The sequence below is a fragment of the Euprymna scolopes genome, chromosome 13 (assembly GCF_053919585.1).
Source record: "Euprymna scolopes isolate OS-2025 chromosome 13, ASM5391958v1, whole genome shotgun sequence".
NCBI lineage: Eukaryota > Metazoa > Mollusca > Cephalopoda > Sepiida > Sepiolidae > Euprymna > Euprymna scolopes.
In genome coordinates this window covers 47,991,586-48,012,920 of record NC_136494.1, presented here as the reverse complement: position 1 = coordinate 48,012,920, position 21,335 = coordinate 47,991,586, and the positions used below count along the sequence as shown (strand labels likewise).

General features: G+C 35.7%; 1 protein-coding gene across 3 annotated transcripts in view; it reads right to left on the bottom strand.

The window, feature by feature from the left end:
- The window catches only part of LOC145292012 (DNA (cytosine-5)-methyltransferase 3B-like), a 667,010-nt gene that overhangs the window by 399,668 nt on the left and 246,007 nt on the right, over positions 1-21,335 (bottom strand). For all 3 annotated transcript variants that reach the window (XM_080138008.1, XM_080138009.1, XM_080138010.1), the window contains exons 6-9: positions 15,805-16,103; positions 8,687-8,833; positions 6,163-6,267; positions 5,729-5,852 (exon numbers count right to left, since the gene is read on the bottom strand). In XM_080138008.1, the coding sequence (XP_079994134.1) occupies positions 5,729-5,852; positions 6,163-6,267; positions 8,687-8,833; positions 15,805-16,103 (675 nt within the window). The remainder of the gene's footprint in view (positions 1-5,728; positions 5,853-6,162; positions 6,268-8,686; positions 8,834-15,804; positions 16,104-21,335) is intronic.

The window sequence follows — 21,335 nt, the reverse complement described above, 5'->3', positions numbered from 1 at the left end:
CAGTTAAGTTTGTCATTGTGAAAGAGGATTTCCATCCTTTACTGGGAGCAAATGCAATCCAGAAAATGGAACTCGTCACAATCAATAACGACAAATTCAAAATGGTCGCCAAAGTTTCCCAAATGAATGAATCCAGCACCCAGTACTCGGACAGCATTATCAATGACTTCAGAGATGTATTCAAGGAAGAATTGGGTCAATTACCAGGAGAGGTACATTTGCAGGTGGATCCAGGAGTAACACCAAATGTTGCAGCAACACGGAGAATACCAGTGGCACTTAAAGACAAGCTAAAAGTCGAGTTGGAAAAACTGGTTAAGAAGAATGTTATTGAACCAGTGGGCGACCCAACACCATGGGTAAGTGCGTTAGCACTGGTAACTAAGAAAAATGGAGGCCTGCGGATATGTATAGACCCAAGACCACTGAATAAGGCTCTGAAGAGGGAACATTTTCAGTTACCTACACTGGACGATTTACTACCAGAACTGGCTGATAGCAAGGTATTTTCTACCCTGGATCTACGAGATGGATTCTGGCATGTAAAATTAGACGAAGTCAGCAGTCGCTTAACAACATTTGCTACACCATACGGTAGGTTCCGGTGGAAGGTTTTACCTTTCGGTATTTCTCCAGCTCCAGAGATATTTCAAAAGACCCTTTTTAACAATGTGTCCGATTTGGAGGGGGTGGTTAACAAAGCGGATGATCTTCTGGTGATTGGGAAGGGTAAAACGATGGAAGAAGCAACAATTGATCATGACCTAAAACTCAGGAAACTGTTGCAGAGATGTCGTGATCGCGGGATGCGATTGAATGCTGGAAAATTGAACTTACGACAAACGTCTATATCTTTCCTGGGACACATAATAACCAGTGATGGTTTACTTCCTGATCCTGGGAAGGTAAGAGCCATAAAAGAGATGCCGTGTCCAACAGATGTGAAAGGAGTGCAACGATTGGTTGGATTTGTGAATTACCTGGCAAAATTTCTACCACACATATCTGATGTGATGGCCCCAATTCGAAATTTAGTGAAGGCAGATGTGCCATGGACATGGTCCCAAATCCATGAAGAGGCTTTTGGGAAAATGAAAGAGTTAGTGAGTGAGGCACCAGTGTTGAGGTACTATGACCCCAACAAATCTTTGGTCATCCAATGCGATGCAAGTGAGAAGGGCATGGGGGCTGCACTATTACAAGAAAGTCAACCCCTAGCCTATACCAGCCGTGCACTGACCGACACAGAAACTCGATATGCACAGATTGAAAAGGAACTACTAGCAGTAGTCTACGCATGTGAACGGTTTCATCAATATACGTTTGGTCGACAGATAACAGTGCTAACCGATCATAAGCCACTGGAGGCGATTATGAAAAAAGAATTGGTGAAATGCCCAAAACGACTTAAAAACATGCTGATGCGACTACAGGCTTACGATGCTACAGTTCTGTACCATCCAGGTAAGAAAATGTTCCTTGCAGACACGCTATCAAGAGCATACATTTATGCATTGAGCAGTGAAGATATGGACGATGAAGATGATGTCAAGGAAGCAGAATATATTCCTGTAACAGAGAGAAGGCTGCTTGAACTGCGCTCAGCCACGAAGGAAGACAGAAGCATGCAGCAGTTACAGCAAGTAATTCTGGAAGGATGGCCAGAAGAAAAAATACATCTTGACCCAGAGGTGAGACCATATTTTAACATGCGGAATGAAATGACGGTGCAAGATGGTTTAATTTTCAGAGGAAACCGGGTAGTGGTTCCACTGACACAGAGGGCGGTGTTGAAAGAAAAGCTGCATTCCACACACCTGGGAGTAGAAGGATGTTGCAGAAGAGCAAGAGAATGCTTGTATTGGCCAAATATGAACAGTGACATCAAAGACTATGTGTCAAAGTGCCCCACATGTAGAAAATATGAAGTGGCCAACCCGGCAGAACCATTAATGGTCCATGAAGTTCCTGACAGACCCTGGGCGAAAGTGGGAGTAGATCTCTTTAAGTTTGCAGATAGAGACTATCTGTGCACAGTTGATTATATGAGCAACTTCTGGGAAATCGATCATCTTCTCAATACACAAGCAAAGACAGTGATAACTAAACTTAAACACCATTTTGCACGACATGGAATACCAGACCAGGTCGTAACTGATAATGGGCCTCAGTTTAGTAGCCAGGAATTTTCTACCTTTGCAAAAAAGTGGTGTTTTACACATACACCTGTCAGTCCATACAATAGCAAGGCAAATGGCAAAGTGGAATCTGCGGTAAAGATGGCAAAGAACCTTTTCCGGAAAGCAATGGACGCTAAGGCTGATCCATACCTAGCAATGTTGGATCACAGGAATACGCCAGCCAAAGGTCTCTTATCACCAGCTCAGAAGCTGATGTCAAGGAGAACAAAAACACTTCTCCCAACCAGGGAGGATTTACTCAAGCCAGAATTGCCCAAAAATCTGAGAAAATCAGTGAAGCAAGACCGCAGGAGGCAAGAACATGCTTTCAACCACAAAGTAAAACCACTTAAACCATTGTATCCTGGAGATGTAGTACGGATGAAACCACACATAAATGGTCAAAAGGAGTGGAGAAAAGCTGTTGTATGGAGGAGACTGGATGAGCGATCATACCATGTAAAAGTGGATGGGGACTTATATCGACGGAATAGAGGAGATTTGAAGAAAACTGCAGAGACACCCCCACTCACATCAGGAATACACCAGCCATATGAAGTGCAGAGCGAGTTACCCAAGAATACAGGGCAGAGTACAGAAGAGATATATAACTCAGAACCACCTCAATATGAAGGTGAAATAAGAGAAAACCTCAACCCGACCCCATCCCCAACAAAACCAACTCCGGAAAGGTTGCGGACAACACGGTCAGGAAGAATAATAAGAGATCCTGTGAGATTCAAGGATTTCACAACATAAGTGAAAGGGCAGAATAATCCCTGTTAGGTAGGAGGGTAGTCAGCCCAAGGAATGCCTAGATCACTGTGTTTTGTAGACTGTTTTAATTCTTATCAGACTTTTTGTTGTGTTTGTTTGTTTTTTTTTGTTTTGTTTGTCTTTATCTTCTGTTTTTATTATTGAGAAAAGGGAAGATGTTGCATGAGGGACTGAACAAGAGTTTTCACCGGCTGGAGTTACGCCCCCTTACCGGTGTACTCATGTTTGAGATATGTAAATAAAGACGCCATTTATATAGAAGCTGATCGGTTGTTATGTCTTATTCAATCTATTCACATCCTCGATAATGACACAAAGACGACCTTAACCCTAGAAAAAGCTAGAACATTCTAACTCGAGGTAGATAAAGCCAAAAACTAAAAAAAAAGCCTAGGCAAATGTAATTTTTGAATTGATCACAAACCCGGATTCTATTTTTCCTACTTTAGAAGACATGGCTTTATTTAAGTAATATACTTAATATCTACAATTACTAGAAGCTTGTTTGTATTAAAAATGTGGCTTCCTTGCTATCTATATGTAACCACTAAATATAGTTTGTTTTACTTTCAATTATATTTGTATCTGCAATATACAGTGATCTGTGCCAGACCTAATTGACTATTTTTAACTATGAATTCCGACACGCCATATACTAATTGTGTCTCTCATTACGGTACCAATACCCCTGCTGGCTTGCTACGTATATCCAATATATACTTTACCTGCCTTTGTCTGATTTGCATGTTAAATTTTTTTAAAAAACTTCTTTTGTTTTTCTCTTTCTCCAACTAAACTTTACTTGACAATCTAAATTCTAATAATTAATTCTACTGTATTCTGTAAGTTTAATCATCTCCTGAAAACTAACGATCTGCTCTACTCCCCAGGCTGCCACTAACACTCATACATTACACACATCTTTGGAGGGGTGTCCTTAACTCTCAGGCCTTAGCCTTCACATGCTAACCGATTGGAAGTCATTATCACTAAACGTCTATACATTTCTACCTCTAAGGTATGCATTAGCTTATTCTTATCCAGGGAGATACCTACTAGCTATAATCTGTACTTAAATTTACAGCTATTTACATTACATAGCAATAGCTGTCTCTTCCTTAGTTTTGTAATAATAAATAGTTTTGTAATGATAAATACAAAAACTGAACTAGTTTTGTAATGATAAATAGTTTTGTAATGATAAATACAAAAACTGAACTAGTTTTGTAATGATTAATGCAAAACAAAACTTCCTGATTCTTAAACGAAATCTGCATTAGAAGTGGAAACATATTTAATACCTACAACTTCCATATATTTGCATCTACTGGAAATCTGCCCATATATCTATTTACTCTATTATACATACTGAATACGCCATAGCTTATAATTTTCTTCCAATGTACTGTATTGTACTTCATATCAAAAATGGCATTACTTATATCTACATTGAATATACATCTTAACCCACCTACCATCTAAAATATCTAGAGCTTGGGCAACAAAATTTTTTCTTAATATTAAGCCACTCTGTAACACGTTATCTTACATAAACAAATACTGCAATAACTTTAGACCAGGAAAATTATTGCCAGATATTTTCAATTAAACCTAATCTCACTGTACAGAAACTTTTAAGGATTACCAAAAGAGTATAAGCATGCGAAGTGATTCTAAAAACATCGAGGAATCAGGCATAGCATACATCAGAAAAGTAAAGTATACATCCAAAAATTACTAAAAAAATGAGAAAAAAGAAAATTCTAGTCATATGGCTCAAAATGAGTGAATCATACAAAAAATCAGAAGACATTACCATGTCACTGTCAATTTCATGATAAAACTTGTCAAAATTGCAACAAACTTGATCATAAAGGTTCACATTATAAAAGCAAATGCAAAACAAAAAATAGAAGTAGACAAACAAGATTCAACCAAAAAATCAAGCGAAAATCTACGCAAATATTTAGTAAAAGACAGTGAAATTACAGTTGGACATTGAGTTTGATCTTTTAATTATTAATTTTCATATGTGTAAAAAACTTTCAAAGCAGAAAACATACTAGCAGCTTTTGCAGTGCAAAATAATTTGAGAAACAGGTGTTGAGGGGACTCCCCCATACACAAGACATGAGCTCTCCTGGATTGTATAAGTTTTAAATATAAATAACTTTTTCTAAACAATGTCCGTACCCGAGTCTTTTTTAATTACCCTTTCGGGCCACAACAGTCGAATAAATCATTAGCGAAATTTCCATTATAGCTTTTTCTGTTCTCTAGGTACATAGTTTTTTGTTTTTACTGGCAAACAAGAAACGCGATTTTGTTATATTATAACATCTGAAGAGAAAAGGTGCTGCATTATTGCATACTAGCTTACTTATAGCCAATAAAAACAGGCTTATACGAATTATTATTGTGGCTAAGTTAATCGCATTATAAAGATCTTTGTAGTTTTGTTTGATTTATTGATTGAATTTGTTTCTGAACTTGTTATAATGTGTTTTATTGTTTTAGTAATTTATCTATCCATAAATTAAAGATGACATTTGTTGTCCACTTTGTTTTTTAGTAGTATGACAAACTAGTTATTGCTATAGTTGTTGGTTATGTGAATTTTACCTTTGATGGTAAAAGCAGGTTTAATAATTTCTTGCTTCTGGAAAAGGGGATTTCTTTTGTATATTTAATTTTCAACACATTGAAATCATATAACAATCATATGTATTCTTAGGATAAATAATGGCAAAATGTATCAAAGAAATACTTACCTCCTGCAGGTGCAAATGGGTCACATTCAAAATTATCCACTTCCTGAAATTGCTTTTCTACCCAGGAATGAAGATGTTGTAGACTATTTTCTTTTAGTTGCAGACTTGCACGTACAGCACACAGCTAAAATAAATGCAAATCCAAATTTATTCAAACCTCTAATACTCCTAATTATTGTAAAGTCAATCAAACTAGACGATTAGTTTAAACTTCATCAAATGCTAAGCAATTACAAGTATTATAGATCCATAAGGTAAATTAACTAAATTAACAAAATTTACTTTAAAAGTTTGAAAATTAAAAAATCACTAAACAAAATATTTTAGAGAAAAAAAAATTAAACCTTTCTAATGTTGGGCTAATAAAAAAAATGATACAATTTTTATAATATCTCTAAGAAAGTAAGGGGAAAATGGATGAAAGTAAAACCCACCTGCAAAGCTTCAGACAAAGCATCTTGGAAGTTTTTAACAAACATAAACTTTTGAGAATTGCAGGAAAAATTTTGAGTAAACTTTGAGATTTTTGAATTATTAATCTGAAAAAAAAAAGTTAAACTTTTTTTTTTTTATGTTTGCACGATCAGTGTTATTGATGTTATTGCTTTTGTATTAAAACAAAACATTAGCAATACTATTAGCACATAACAAGACTAAAAAACAAGAAAATCCAATAGTAACCATGCCATTATGTAATGAACATGAGGATGAATGGCCCCATAAAAAAATGCGCTATTTATATCATAATTCAAACATTATAGATAACAGATACCTAGGTCGAGACAACTTGTAATGTCTCTATTTTGAAACATCCTGCACTCACATCTGGTCTCAATATTTTGACAAAACCTTATTTGATGTCTTAAAGCCCTTTATTTTTTTAGGGTTCTTTTTATGGCTCCATTATAATCAAGTTGCAACCAGTGCCTTCCTCAACCTTAAACACTATATCAAACATCGGAAGATTAAGTTTTGTTTAATAAGACTACCCTAAGCCAAACTTTTTTACCAGAGAGAAAAGTTAAAGAAAAGACTACATTTCTAATATCCTTTATGTAAAAAAGTAGGTTAATCAAGAACTCTTCAAATCAGATCCATACAACATAATCATAATTAAAGGAAAAATTCAAAACTCTGGCATAATTTTTGTTTATGCAGATTTGGCAACAATTCATGAGCAAATCTGTTGTTATTATGAAATATCTCTAAAATTATCTGATCAAATATTATGTGTGTAAAAACAAATAAGTGTGATTTGTAATTTTTTCTTAAAAGTCCATTAAGTAATCATTCTCTAATAAAAAAATATAATCATTTAATTTTCAAAATCTTATTTAAAATTAAAAAATTTGGTAAAAAAAATGAAATAGATATGAAAGTAAATAGATTTCTAGACAAAATTAGTGGATGGATGTCAGAATCAGTAAATTAAGAAAATAAATCATTACGGTATTAGTTTAGTAATAATCATTGATTTTGTGCCCAACAGTTACTGTAGAATCTTTTTTTCTTCTTCTAATCTCCATTTATCAAAACCCAAATGCCACTCGAGGATGAGGGTCAATGAGTGAAACAGCACTGTGATGATTGGTAATGATGGTGGAAATTAAGCCGAATTTGATTATTTAAGAGGATGACTCAAAAAGAACTTATCTATATTGGATTTGAAAATGATCATGTTGTAGTTAGTTGGAAAGCAGCCTCATAGTATTGGGTTCCATAAACAGATAGTTATAGAAAAGAAACTTAGCTCATCAAAGTTTTGCTTAGTTTTAAGCAAAAAGAAAGAAGAGAAAATTATTGAATGTGGTTGTAGCTAGACAAACTTTTGTTTAAAAAATAAAAGAACAGATTTTCTTTATTCTATTTTTGTAGTCTCAAAATATAATTTTGTTATAACTTATTTTCAAATCAAATAATACTCAGAAATAAAAATTGTTAATAATTGAAAATAAGCTGACCGCACAAGTTTTAATTATTTCACACAATGTGAACATTTTAACAAGATTAAAAAAAATCAAAACCTTTTCAGATATTCATTAATGAATTAACTTTTTATGAAAAAAGTAAGAAAAACTCCTTTATTTGATTGTAACAAGAGAAGACATACCTCTATTTAATAAGTACAAATGGGCCAAAATCATATTTGGCTTTCCTTCTCTATATTGTATGAAGTATTTAGTTATGCCATAAAATGTTGATAACTACAAAACTATTTATCTGACCAGGCTAAAATGTTGTGGTTACCATTATATATAAAAGCATTAGATCCACACAGAAAATTTCTACCATTATCTAACTTTTCAGAGTTCTGAGTCAAGGTCATATAAGGAGCAGAGCTTCATTGGCTACAAATTTCTAGAATGAATAAAACAAAACTTTATAACCAAAAATTAGACTTTCAGCTTTTCTGTGATCATGATTATTGACTTAAACATCCTAAAATTAAATCAGTTTTAGTTAAACCATAACCAGTATTTTTGGCTAAGTTTGGTGACACTTAGTCAAATGATGTGAATTCTAAGTTGTATGTAAGTAAATAAACAAACATATCAATAAACCAACAAACTCTACCAAAAATATAACCTCCTTGGCAGAGGATAAAATGTATATAATGAAAGTACATTTTTCTATGGAAGCAAGTTAGTGGAGAAATAAATTAGGATTAATGCCAAGAATTAAAACTAAAATATTTTTGTTGAAAAGTTTTCTGATTTATAAAAGCATAAAATTAAAATCAAGTTGCATAAAAACATTTGCAAAAATCAAATTAGTTAATTTTTTAACTGATTAGTGTTACAAGTGATATTCACTACTCAAAATATAGATTAAGCCTACTAAACCATTCTGAAAGTTATTTTTCTAATTATAAAGAGAGCTTTCAAACAAGTGAATTATAACGAAAACAAAAATTGTGAAAGATTAGTACTTTCAAATTAAATAAACAATTCTTCTTACATTTGAAATCTTGTGGTCACCAAACCAAAAGACCCAAGATGATTCTTTGTAGTTAGTTTTTCCAACTAATTTCCCATCAATTGTCAGAGCAGGCCATGGACGGTAACCAGATAATTTGGCCCAAATAATTCGACCAAATTCCAAGCACTGTAAATAAATTAATTTAATACATACGTTAACATTTTTAATTGATAAATATAAGATAAACTTTTATAAAAAAAATATTGTTTTTTATATTAGCATAATGTACAGAAATGACTTTAGTTTTGTATTGAATGAAAATTTCTACCATGAAAAAAATCAAATATTAATGAAGCGCATGGTTAAACTGTCAACAAATGCTAAGTTTTAAAGTAGCATAAATATAATTTTCATTGTCCTTTGTTTTCATTTTCTTTTTTCTAAGAATTAGAAATGAAATCTCATTGTCAGGGCATAACTACTTGCCCAATGACCAATGACAACAAAATAGTGCTGCTGCTGCTGCTGCTTATCTCACTCAAACTGAGGTGTGTGTACACAAATGCATCCATATCTTGTATAATGGATACGAACAGGGACTATGAAATCAGAAAATTTATTGGATTTATTGTATTCATTTACAAATATGTTTGAGAAAGTTCAAATCAATTACAGGTAAATTAGGAATTGCAGTCAATTGTTAAAAATAGCTTTTGTGTTTTGGTATTAAAATAACAGAAAAGGTGCTGATGTCCTAATAAAGCAATAAATGTTGTTAAATGAAATTTTTTTAAAATCTAAATTACCAGAAAAACACAACAATAAGTTAAAAATAAGTACAATATACCCAGGACCAAGGTCGTATCTAGACTACAGTCTACAGCAAATTAGGATCAGAGAGGTTCCAATATCTAACAGTGAACCACAGTCTTAATTTCATAGACCCTACAACAAAGACTACTACAAATCATGTGGAGAAAATTTACCATCAGTAGTTGCCCTTCAGTTGACCGAAAATATTCCTAGGGAAATTATCTATTCCAACCCCAACAGAAAAAAAAGTAGTAGAAAACTAAAGGAGGAAAACCCCTCCCCACAAAAAATTGAATTAAAACAAAGATGTTTTCAAAGATTTTTCTTACAGAAGAAATATGCGTTTTAAAATTTAATCAGTACTCAGCATATTTGGGCAGTTTATATAAGCTACCAAGATACGCTGAAGTACAGAAATATCAATAAATGCAGCAGTACCAAAAAAGAATTACTTCATTTATATGCATTTTTTGGTATATATAATGCAAGGAGATGATAAAAGAAATGTTTAAAATAAAATATACTAATCATAATAAACTACCGGGACCTGTGGAAATTTCACAGCTGTATCTTTCATATGTAATATATTACTGCTGCGCATTCTGTGGGCGTTAAGCATGAATAAAGACACCATGTTATTATTCTAAGCCCTTTCATTAAAACTATGTCGCCACAACCTTTTTTTTTTCTCCTTTTTTTTTTACATAGGCATCACCACTTATCAAGGCCAGAGACCACTCGAGGATAAGGGTTAAGAGTGTACAGTAGTACATTGGACAATATAGTAATCGTTAGTAATGGAAATTCGGTAAATTTGTTAAATTAAGTGGAACGGCTCATCAAGAACTTGTTTATGTTGGACTTGAAGACAACCATATTGTAGTCAGCTGGAAAGCAGGAAAACGGAAGATAATTTCACAGGCGTGCAGTTCTAAGAAAGAAGCTTTGTTCATGGAATCTACGTTTAGGTTTAGGCACAGATAAAGAGTGTGTGTGTGTGGGGGGGGGGGGTTATTGATAGTGTTTTCAGCTAGACGAGCATTTCTTGTGAAAGTTTGGTGAGGGGGGACCATAGATTGAAGCTCAGGCGAGCACTTGCCATGAAAATAACGATAAAGCAGAAACAAACTTGCAACATCCCTTCTGTGAGATAGAGGTTGCAGGGAAGAGAAAAGAACATCTCCTACGAGGCTACAAAGTCTATTTTGAACTCTATCAAGGCAGGACAAGTCCTTTCTAGCAGCTCCTGCCCAGATGTGGCAACAGTATTCCATCCTTGGACGTACCTGGCTCTTATAAAGATAGAAAATAGCATCAGCAGTGAGATATTTACCGGATCGATAGAAAGATCCCACCATTTTTCCAGCGGCCTTGGCAACAGATTTGATGTATGTGTTCCATTTAAGATCAGGAGTAATGGTCAAGCCAAGAAGCTTGTCAAAACTTGAGGCCTCCTGAAGACGAGAGCCATTCATTTCAATTGATGCCAGATGTGGATTAGAATGTTGATGATGTTTACATCACCAACATTCTGATCCACATCTGAGAGAAGCTTGGTTTTAGATGCATTAAAAGTAACCAGCCACTCCTTTCCCCATTGTACTACGTGCTCAAGATCAGAGGAGAGAGAATTGGAGAGAACTTGGTCGTTTACTGTCTTAGATGTGCTACCATAAATGGTAGTGTCGTCAGCATAAATGTCTACAAATGATGTAAGGATGTGATTTGGAAGATCATTAATGTAGATCAGGAAAAGAGTTGGCCCCAGGATGGACCCCTGAGGGACACCGGCATTAATACTGTGAGCTTCTGATTTTTGCCCCTCAACTACTACTCTTATGAACCTATCAGAAAGAAATGATTTAATAATTGAGAAGACATTTCCAGCTATACCATAGCTAGAGATCTTATGAAGTAAACCTTTATGCCATACCCTATCAAAGGCCTTAGATATGTCAAGAGCAATTGCCCTAGAAAGGTTGCCTCCGTCAAGAGATTTGCTAATCCTATGAGATATAACTGTAAGCACATCTGCTGTAGATCTAGCAGAACGGAAACCATATTGAGTGTCACTAAGAAGGTTATTTTTGTTGAGATGGTTGATTACTTCTGTATTTAACACAGATTCCAGCAACTTACTCATGACGCACAGGAGACTTATTGGTCTGTACTGAAAGTTTTGTAAGTATGGGCGCTAGTTCAGGTTGAAGTTTTTTGAGTACTATAATTGGAATACCGTCAGGGCCAGTTGCTTTACTGGAATCAAGGTTTTTGATTAGCTTGGCAACATCACGTACAGATATACGTATATCACATAGCGTGTTTTCTGATACAGGAGGAAATATTGGGGGTTGGCAGCCTTGGTCGCAAAGGGTAGAATTAGCTGCAAAGTTCTTGACAAAGAGTTTGGCTTTGTCTGATGCTGACGAGATTACCTCAGGTTCATTGATAATAGTTGGGATGGAGCACACGCTTCTGTTCAGGATTCTGTTTGCTATTTGCCAAAACTGGTGGGAACCAAGCCGCTGCTCAGCTACTTTGGACTTAACAGATTGAGCATACAACTCTCTTGCGTTCCTTATTACTTTCTTACAATGGTTGCTGGCAGACCTGAAAACGGCTTTAGTTTCCATACATCTATTATGTTTGAAGCAGTGGAAAAAGTGATTTCTGTGCGCAATGGCAGCAGCACATTCTGGAGAGAACCATGGCTGGCTGTTAGGTATTTGCTGAAACTTTTTAGAGGGTATGAAATGGTCAATACCTACAATTAACCATTCAGTCAGGTCTAATACTATAGAGGACACATCCTTTTTAAACATGGAATGCAGAGGTAGATCAGATATAAATGTACGGAAGCTATCCCAGTCAGCCTTAGTGTATCGATATACTGTATGATGGAGAGGTACGTCTGGGGACTTATTACATTTCATTTTTATCTTAATTGATACAATAGAGTGGTCGGAAGATCCAAGAGGCGACAGAACAGAAACTGAACATAGTTCAGGGCAAGTTGTGAGAAAAAGGTCTAGTAGGCTCGCATACTGGCCGTCATTGTCGGGCATACGGGTGGGTTCCTGAACAATCTGAGTGAGGTCATAGGCAATGGAGAAATCATGACAGAACCTCCCCTCATCATCGGTCTTGTTTGAGTGGGTCAACCATTCGACGTTGTGAACATTGAAGTCTCCACATACGTGAATGTTAGCTGAAGGATAAGCAGATAGGACTTGGTCAATTTTCTCAGATATGCTTTGAAAGATAGTAACTCCGCTTTTGTGGGGGCGATAGAGAGTAAATATAAATGCAGTAGTGTGAGCTAAAGCAACCCGGAAGCACATATAAGGTAAGTTAGGATCTTCCCTGGAGATGTCCCTCCCACATGGAAAGCTATCTTTAATATAGGCACATATTCCATGCCCATGGCGATCTTGGGGGTCAGATTTAGAAGTTAAGTTAGAGTATCCTGTAAGGAAATAGCCTGTCCAATGCCAGTTTCACTTAAAAATAAAAGGTCTGGTTTAGTCTCCTGTAATTGGGGTTCAACCTCTGGAAGGTTAGAACGAAGACCCCTGATGTTGGAGAAGGAGACATGGTAGTAGGGGTCTACGTTGGAAGTTGGAGAACCGGGTTTAATCGTGTATTTTTTCTTGAAACTTGTCATGATGAAATTTTGGAATTTGTGGACTAGGTCGTCAGATTTACTTAGAGCAGGACAGAGAGGGGAAACTAAGAGAGAAAAAGAAACGAAGAATTTTTTTTTTTTTTTTTTTGTAGCTAATGATAAAGTAAAGCCGTAACAATTACCCACTAGTATGGCATCGAGAGGCCCCACCAGAAGCTACTGCATGGTTCAGATTCCATTCACCAAATGGCAATACAGCAGCCCCAGTACTTTGCACCTGCTGATAGGACAGCCTCCTTAGTGGTTAATCCAAGGTTCGGGTCCCTGACTATCAGGCGGATAACGTCAGCCCAGACAAAACGTTTACCTCCAGCACCCTTACTAGTGACATGGCTACAAGGATAGACATAGAAACAGAAAATTTCCACCAACTCTGCCAACTGTTCGCGCAAAATACTGCCAACCTAGAAAACAGCTTTTTCTTCTCCCTTTGTCAGAAAAATCACTCATTAAAAAATGAGGACTGAGGGACAAATAAGAAGAAGCGAGAGTAACAGGAGCTGCCGAAAACGCATCCACAATGCGTTTTCTACTCTCAATTAAAAAAAAAAAAAAAAAAAAACTATTAAGTATTGTACTTAATAAAAGTCCAACAGACGTGTTTAAGCGAAAGTATGGTGATAGATTCCCCTCTCACGAACTAAAAATGAGTACAATTAGGTAGTCTATTTTTGCAATCAACTCGGTAGATAAATAAACATTTATGGACGAGAAAAAAAGCTAGCATTTAATACAACAGATTACTTGATATATTTACATGACTTTTGGAATGTTACAAATAAGCCCCTAGCATGCACTTAATCCATTTACCTGATTTTTGGAATCAGCAGTACATCCATATGATTTTTGGAATATGACATCTTATGTCAATGTAATACATTATAAATATATTATATGCATTGTTTTAACGGAAGATAATGACGTCATCACCGGAAGTAAACACATCAGACTATCATCCCCCCCTACTCGTAAAGAAGGAGGAGAATATGCTTGGGATCTCATTAAACACTCACCGAATCCATTAGATCACATGCATATATTTTTCAAATTTAGTGTATAGGATTTTTTGTATCTTTATGCAAATAAAGAAAAAGACATCAATATGATTAGTTTTTAATAGGGTTTTAAGTTGTCTTTCACAAAAAATTCAAGTTAAAGTGAATAAAATAATGAAAACATTTAATAAAAAATTATATTTAAAAAGTCCTAAAAGTGACAGCATTTTGTAGAGTGCTGTTTTTAATAATTTGCTGGTGTCATCAATCCAAATGCTTTACTAATACAAGTGCCCATACTGATGTATAGATCAAGAGTGAAAAATGAACCAAACAAAACCTCAACAAACCATTTGATTATCTTATGTACAGTTCATTTTTCTTTTTTTTTTTTTTAAATATTTTCTTTGTTTATTTTAAAGTTGTATTGTTGGGGAAGGGTGAAAGGTGAAAAAGTGCCAATCAACCATACAATTAATAAAGTAGACATAAGGCAAAGAAAGTAATGGCAATAGCAAAGAAGGATGACAAACACAGATGATCGGTTACAGACGATGTGTATTATCATTTATTCTTACCAAGAAAAAAGGTAAAATGTACAACAATAGATTTAGGATTAGTCAAAGCGAGTACTGACGACTCGTGGGGTTCTTGGATCCATGAGGTATGAACTGATAGCCAGTGGAACAGGTAACTGGATATCGGCAGGCACTTGTATTGCTAGATGGACATCAGTGGGCTGCAGGAGCTGGTGGCTGAAAGTGTTGGAATTGCAGGAGGAAGCTGGGGAACCACTGGAGTGAGCTGGAGTCGCTACAGGAGTCACTGGAAGCTGCAGGAGTGTGCTAGAGTCACTGAAAGTGAACTGAAGTTGAAGCAGGTTCAGACACTGGAGTGGTAGGGTATGGAGAGGAGTCCCAGGAGGCAGAGTGGAGTATGTATCACATTCTACTGCCCATTTGCCACGGCCACTGGGAACACTGACTTGACAAGAGTCGAGTCAGGATTGTAGTGCTTCTAACTCCTCAAACTAAGCTGATGGATTTGCTGTGAAAGCCGCTGACTTTATGGAAAGCCAGTTGTGCTACAGGTCTATGGTCAATGGCATCACTAAACAACAAATGACTATTAATTTTAAGCTGGATTTCTTACCAATAAAAATATATGTGGCATATCTTTTTTTCTATCTAAAAATAAAACGTTTGTTATTTTGTTTCATTATGAAAAATTGAGTTTTGTGTGTGTGTGTGTGTGTGTGTGTGTGTTTTTTTTTTGTTGAAGAAAAAGTTGTTCCAATTTTTAGCATGCATGGTTGTGGCATATTTCCAGGAGTGTCATATTTAAAAATGGGTTTTTGTTTACAAGCAGGGGAGTGGTTAGCTGGATAACCACAACAGTATAAAGCACATTATTGTTTAAAATAATTACATAATATATTTTAAGTTGAATTTTTTGTTGAATAAAAGTTTTTTTTAAATCTAAACAATTTTAAAATGTTATTCGATTGGTTTCTTAGGTGAGGTATTGTTTACTTTTATTATCCAAAAATAGTTTTTTATTTAAATCAAACTTATTTTTACTTAAAAAATTTTTTTTAACAGTAACAGTCGATAATATATTAAAAACACCTCTAAATAAATTAATAAATAATAAGTAAAACTTACCAAATGTTTATTTTGTAATTCAACCATAGATTTTGAAGAGTTTGCTAATGATGGGTTCTGCAACTTCTGGTGTCTGTCCTCAGAAATCAGATGATCCGGAAGAGGAAGGTTCTTAGCAAGAATATTTGATACATGCAACTCAACATTTTCTGGTGGAAAATTCTCAGATTTCCTTTTTTTGGATTTTTCTTTTTTAGTAAGCACTTTTCGGTCAGATGTTTTCTGGTAAGTTTTTAATCTATTCTTCTTCTCGGTGTTTAACTCAACAGAATCATCCAAACAATTCTTTGATAAATGTTCTGAAAGTTTAAAAAGTAATATACAGAATATGAAACAACTGTTTGTGTTTGACTAAAAACATACAAAATCTACAGTGTAAAAAAGTTTATCGAGAAAATTTTCACAATATATTAACAATGTAATGTCCAAAATAACAATTATATACAAAAAGTCTAACTATTTTGTAAAGACTTTCTTTTTTTAACTGAAATTTTAACAATGGTGAATAATTGTCATAATGTACTTAACAAATCGCGTGATTTACTCTTACTGTACAAGGCTTTAATTTTCTCTTTCCATTTGGTTATAAACAATTTTTTAATTTTTACGTTTTATATAAAAAGAAAGTTTCTTTTTCATGTCAAAAAATTTGTTTTTAGTGTGCATAATTTAAAACAGTAAAAATATCTTGTGCAAGAAAAGTAAAAGAAAAAGCAATGACTACGAACAATTAAAATGCCAAATCAAAGTTAGATTTTAAACATTTTAAGACAAGAAGTTAAAACTTTATTCCAGGAAAAAACAAAAGGTATCACTTTAGACCAAGAATGGATTTCAGTCAACATTTGAGAGAATAAAAAGCAAAATTGGTAAAAATATCTAACAGCTGTTAACAGAATAAATTTTAATCAAAAAAAAATTTTTTTTTTTTTTTTTTAAATATTCAGTCAGTCAGATATTAATATTATGTGGTATTGGTTGATATTAATAATTGAAATTTTCTAATTCAAATATCTTCAATTTCTGACTCTCAGATATTGGGGTTTTATATAAAATAAATAAATGCCTATGCTTTTATTATAAGTACTACTTATCATTTCTTTTTAGTCTTTCTATATACGAATGTGAGTAAAAATGACAAATGTCAATTTCATATTGTTCATGGCTTTGGAATATTCACATTGTTGAAAGAAATGCGGGATTTCTTTTCTTCTTTGCTGATTTTCACGAATTTCTTTCTTTTAAAGTTCAATGATTTTTCTAATGGTGAGCTAGGAGGAATTAGAATGAAATCTGGTTGAATGTGTTGAACCGAAATTCAGCATAACAAACTATGGTTTGTTCCGTATCATCTTTTTCTCACTAACTGCTATAATTCGTTTTTGCCATCTTTAATTTCTTTCTTTTGGTTATGGTCATTTGATTGGAAGACAGGGGACCCTTGTCATTATCTCCTTTTTCCCTTAGACCCTGTTTTTTTAAGGAGTTAGGTACTTCTGATTGGTCTCTCCATTGATTAGTTATTGGAAAAGTAAAGAAAGGAACAGAAGGAGAAAGAAAGAAATTAAGTGTTGTTTTTTAAAAAAATTATTTTATTTATTTTCATGAAAATCATCATCATCTTCTTACTATTATTATAACTGTTGTGGGGACATACACACCCTTATAATCACTAAGATGGACTTATCCATTAGCCATATAAGCAGCAAGTATAGACCGCTCAATGAGAGCTGTCCGGATGTCGTACAGAGACAACTCCCCACGGACGTACTATTCTTCCTGTATCACTAATCCTGTTTTGAATATAAATGTTCTTCGTATTCTCACCAGTCGTCGTGTTTTCCTACTTTCACCTTTCCTGACTCCACTACAATGGTGACAAGGATGCAAAAAAAAAAAAAAAAATGTTTTTTTAAAAAAGAACTCACGCGCAAAACTTCAACTCTCCAGCTGTACAAAATAGTCAATTGCAAACTCTCTAAGTTACAACGCAAAATCTCAATAGTTCAACGACAAAAAATTGCAACATAAAAAAGAAAAATCTACACTTAAATTTATCTACTCAAAGAAATTGTAAGTGGAATTCTTTTTCATGCCTTTTAAAAAAGAAAGAAGAAAAAAAAAAGCAATTACATATGGACTTTATGTTGAAGATTTTTTTTTCTGTTATGGAAATTTCAGGAAATTAATATTTGTTTTATGACAAAGTGGTTATTGTGACCGACTAGTTGTTTGTTTGAACTATACCGAGAGAGGAAAAGGAAAGGAGACAGTGTGAAAAAGGCAAATATTCTTTTTACGGGCTGGGAAGTCATTCTTTTGTTTTGATGACTTCAAAAAAAACGAACAGTTTTTCTCTTTTTTTTTTTTTCTTCGTCCAACCCATTTTTTTGTAACGGCATGCACGAACACTGAAAGGAAATAATACATCGTTTTGGGCACAGGGAACAATTGACAAAAGAATTGGAAACACAACCTACATCGTTCTAGGCCCTACCACCACTCACAAGACACACATAAATCAAATTAGATGTCGTCGTAACGATGACAAAGACACACCTCAAGTCGAGGAAGAAGCTAGCGATACGTTATATGATATGTTCGATATCGAGCCTCCCCAAGCAAACTTAGAACAGCACTGATTGAAAAGGAAGAGAAAGGTTACTGAACCCTTATCATCGATCCAAAAAGGAAGAAATATTGTTTTTTTTCCCCCGGGAACAAAAAAGCGTGGGACGGGGTTATTGTGGGGACATACACACCCTTATAATCACTAAGATGGACTTATCCATTAGCCATATAAGCAGCAAGTATAGACCGCTCAATGAGAGCTATCCGGATGTCGTACAGAGGCGACTCCCCACGGACTTACTAATCTTCCTGTATCACTAACCCTGTTCTGGATATAAATGTTCTTCGTATTCTCACCAGTCGTCGTGTTTTCCTACTTTCACCTTTCCCGACTCCACTACAATAAATACTAGTAGTCATAATATTGATGGTAGTATTATAATTTTGGTTTCAGTAAAAATATTTCCATTATTACATATTTTTACTCATGAGACACAAACAAAGGATGGATATACCTTGAATTTTTATAGCATTCAACTTGATTTTGTTTAAGGTATCTAAAAAAATAAGTTGAGTAAAAATATATATGCATATAAATATCATATTTTATGAATTTGGGTAAAACCCAGCAAATGAGCCCAAAATTTTGTGGATGTTGTAATATAAAGCTTCTAATAGATGTGGAACACTGGCCAAGATGGCCGATACTTAATTCATTTGGTATTAATATGTATCAATCCTGTATTACAGATTTAATAAATGTTTTTAATACTTTTTGAATCACTTACTTGCTATTTCACTGTACCCTAGTTTTTACACTAACCAAGAAAAAAACATTTTGTAACAAGAAATAAATGAACTTAAAATGGCTGACTCATCTGTAATTCTAAAGGATATTTTACTTCAGCAACAACAAAAGTTTAACTCGGCAAGGGATCTTTATCCTGCGCACCCAAACTCAACAGAGATTAGACCATTTCTGTATAGATCCAGACCCTGTTGATTTTGCGGTCGGGGTAAAGTTCTGTGTAGTTCTAAGAGGTCCACCTTCCCAGGTCTTGTCTTTTCTCTTTGAGAAGGGGTTAGTTTACTGCTAATCAGTTGAGGCACCGTCACCGGGTGCCCAGGCACTTTTTGAAGGACAGAGTGCCCCTCTTCTGGGGAGCTGACTTCTCAATCACACTTTCCGACTCTGGTGTTCTTGCTGTGGGAGAGAACTAAATATTATATTTTTGCTTTCGAGCCAAGATCACAAAAATCTATTCATACTATATTTTTCTTCCCGCAAGGCAGCTATTGTCTGTGCTGTTCTGGCAATATATTCTTGTGCCCAGACAAGCCCTTTCTCTTTTTCGGGTTAGTGTTCTGTCCGCAACCTCCACTTTGTCTATCTTTCTCTGTTCTCATCCTACAGGGAGGGATCTGAGCTGTTAATTATGACCTTCACGCAAGGGAGGGTCAGACACACTTTCTCTCTTCCCTCCAATTAACTCCCCAATCCCTCTTTTAGTTCTATTAGAGACAACCCCCAGCAAGAAAGACAGCTCTCCCAAAGGACACAACTCCCCAAATGAGGAAGCAATACCAAAAATCGAAGGAGTATACCACCTGGATACCGTAGAGCAAGGGTCAGCAGCCCCCAAAACACTTTGCGCAGAAAGATACTCCCTACGTTAAAAAACTGAGGAGGCCCACCAACAATCAAGCCAAGGGGAACAGCCCCAAAAGACATTCCTAGAGGAGAAGCTTCCACGAGGGCAGCTCCCCCAAAAAGAGAGAAAACACTCCCAAGGAAAGCACGGGAGAAACAGCCCTAAAGGGAAATCCACTTCATGGAACACCCCGAAGACAGCGGAACAGTCAAACCTCACAAAAGACCTTTCACCTAAGACATCAGGGGATCTGTGTGAGGCAAAACCAATGAAAAGCTCTCCCCGCAGGAATACAGGAACCTGTACTTCACAAAGTACAGAGAATATATTGAGGGGAACATCCTCGAGCCTATACCAGGGGATTGGGAGTCAATGGAAGACAATGTTCTGTCTTTTGTTACTTCTGACCTCCAGAAAACTATCTCCAGGGATTGAAAATGGTGGAGCTCGTCCAAAAGCTATATATACCTGCTAAGTATATACATTACAGGAGTTACGCAATGTGGGATGGTACTGAAAGATTCTCCAGCAGGGAACTTAAATGCAGGAGAGTCAAATTGCTGCTGAAGTAACAAGGTAGGAAAAGAACTCGGGTACAAAATTTCAATGCCCCAGTCAACCTATGTGCAGAATTACTGGGAGCCTTCCTCTGCCAGTTTGAAGAGGTGGACCTCCTACGCTCCAAAAATGGTGGCCACGCGGACAGTTGCAATGAGGTTGAGAAGGGAAGGTTTCCTAGGCATAGCGGCGGCCATAACTTTCAAGGAGACTAACATGACGGTGGTTGTTGAGGGATGACGCTCTCACTGTTGGTTCTGTCAAAAACAGGGTCACATGGCAAATAACTGCCCCAAAAAAGCAGCTCCAAGCCAACCTGCACAAGTAAACACAGTTCCAGCAGTGGGGATGGCGACAGCCACTGAAACCCAAGAATCACAGGCAGTAGCCCAGAGTCGACAAAGTTCAGTGAGGAGACCAAAGGTCAGTGGAATATGGTGGAGGGTCGTAAATAAAAGAACGCATCCATCTCTGCCGCAAACTCAACTGCAGCAGCGGCAAAAATACAGCCACAGTCACAACGACAGCAGCAGCAGCAGCATCAGTAAAAGTCTCCCGGCACAAGTACGATTATTATGATTATGGAGGACGCCACACCAACACCCTCCAATGGGTGCAAGCGAAAGCTTCTGGTCTCCCCATCTGAGTCGGAAGAAGAGGCAGAGTGAGGAAGAGGTAGAGGCCAACATTTTGGCTTGGGTTGATAACCAAGACAAGAGGGGGAGGAAGAAGCATACAAAGATCAGAAAG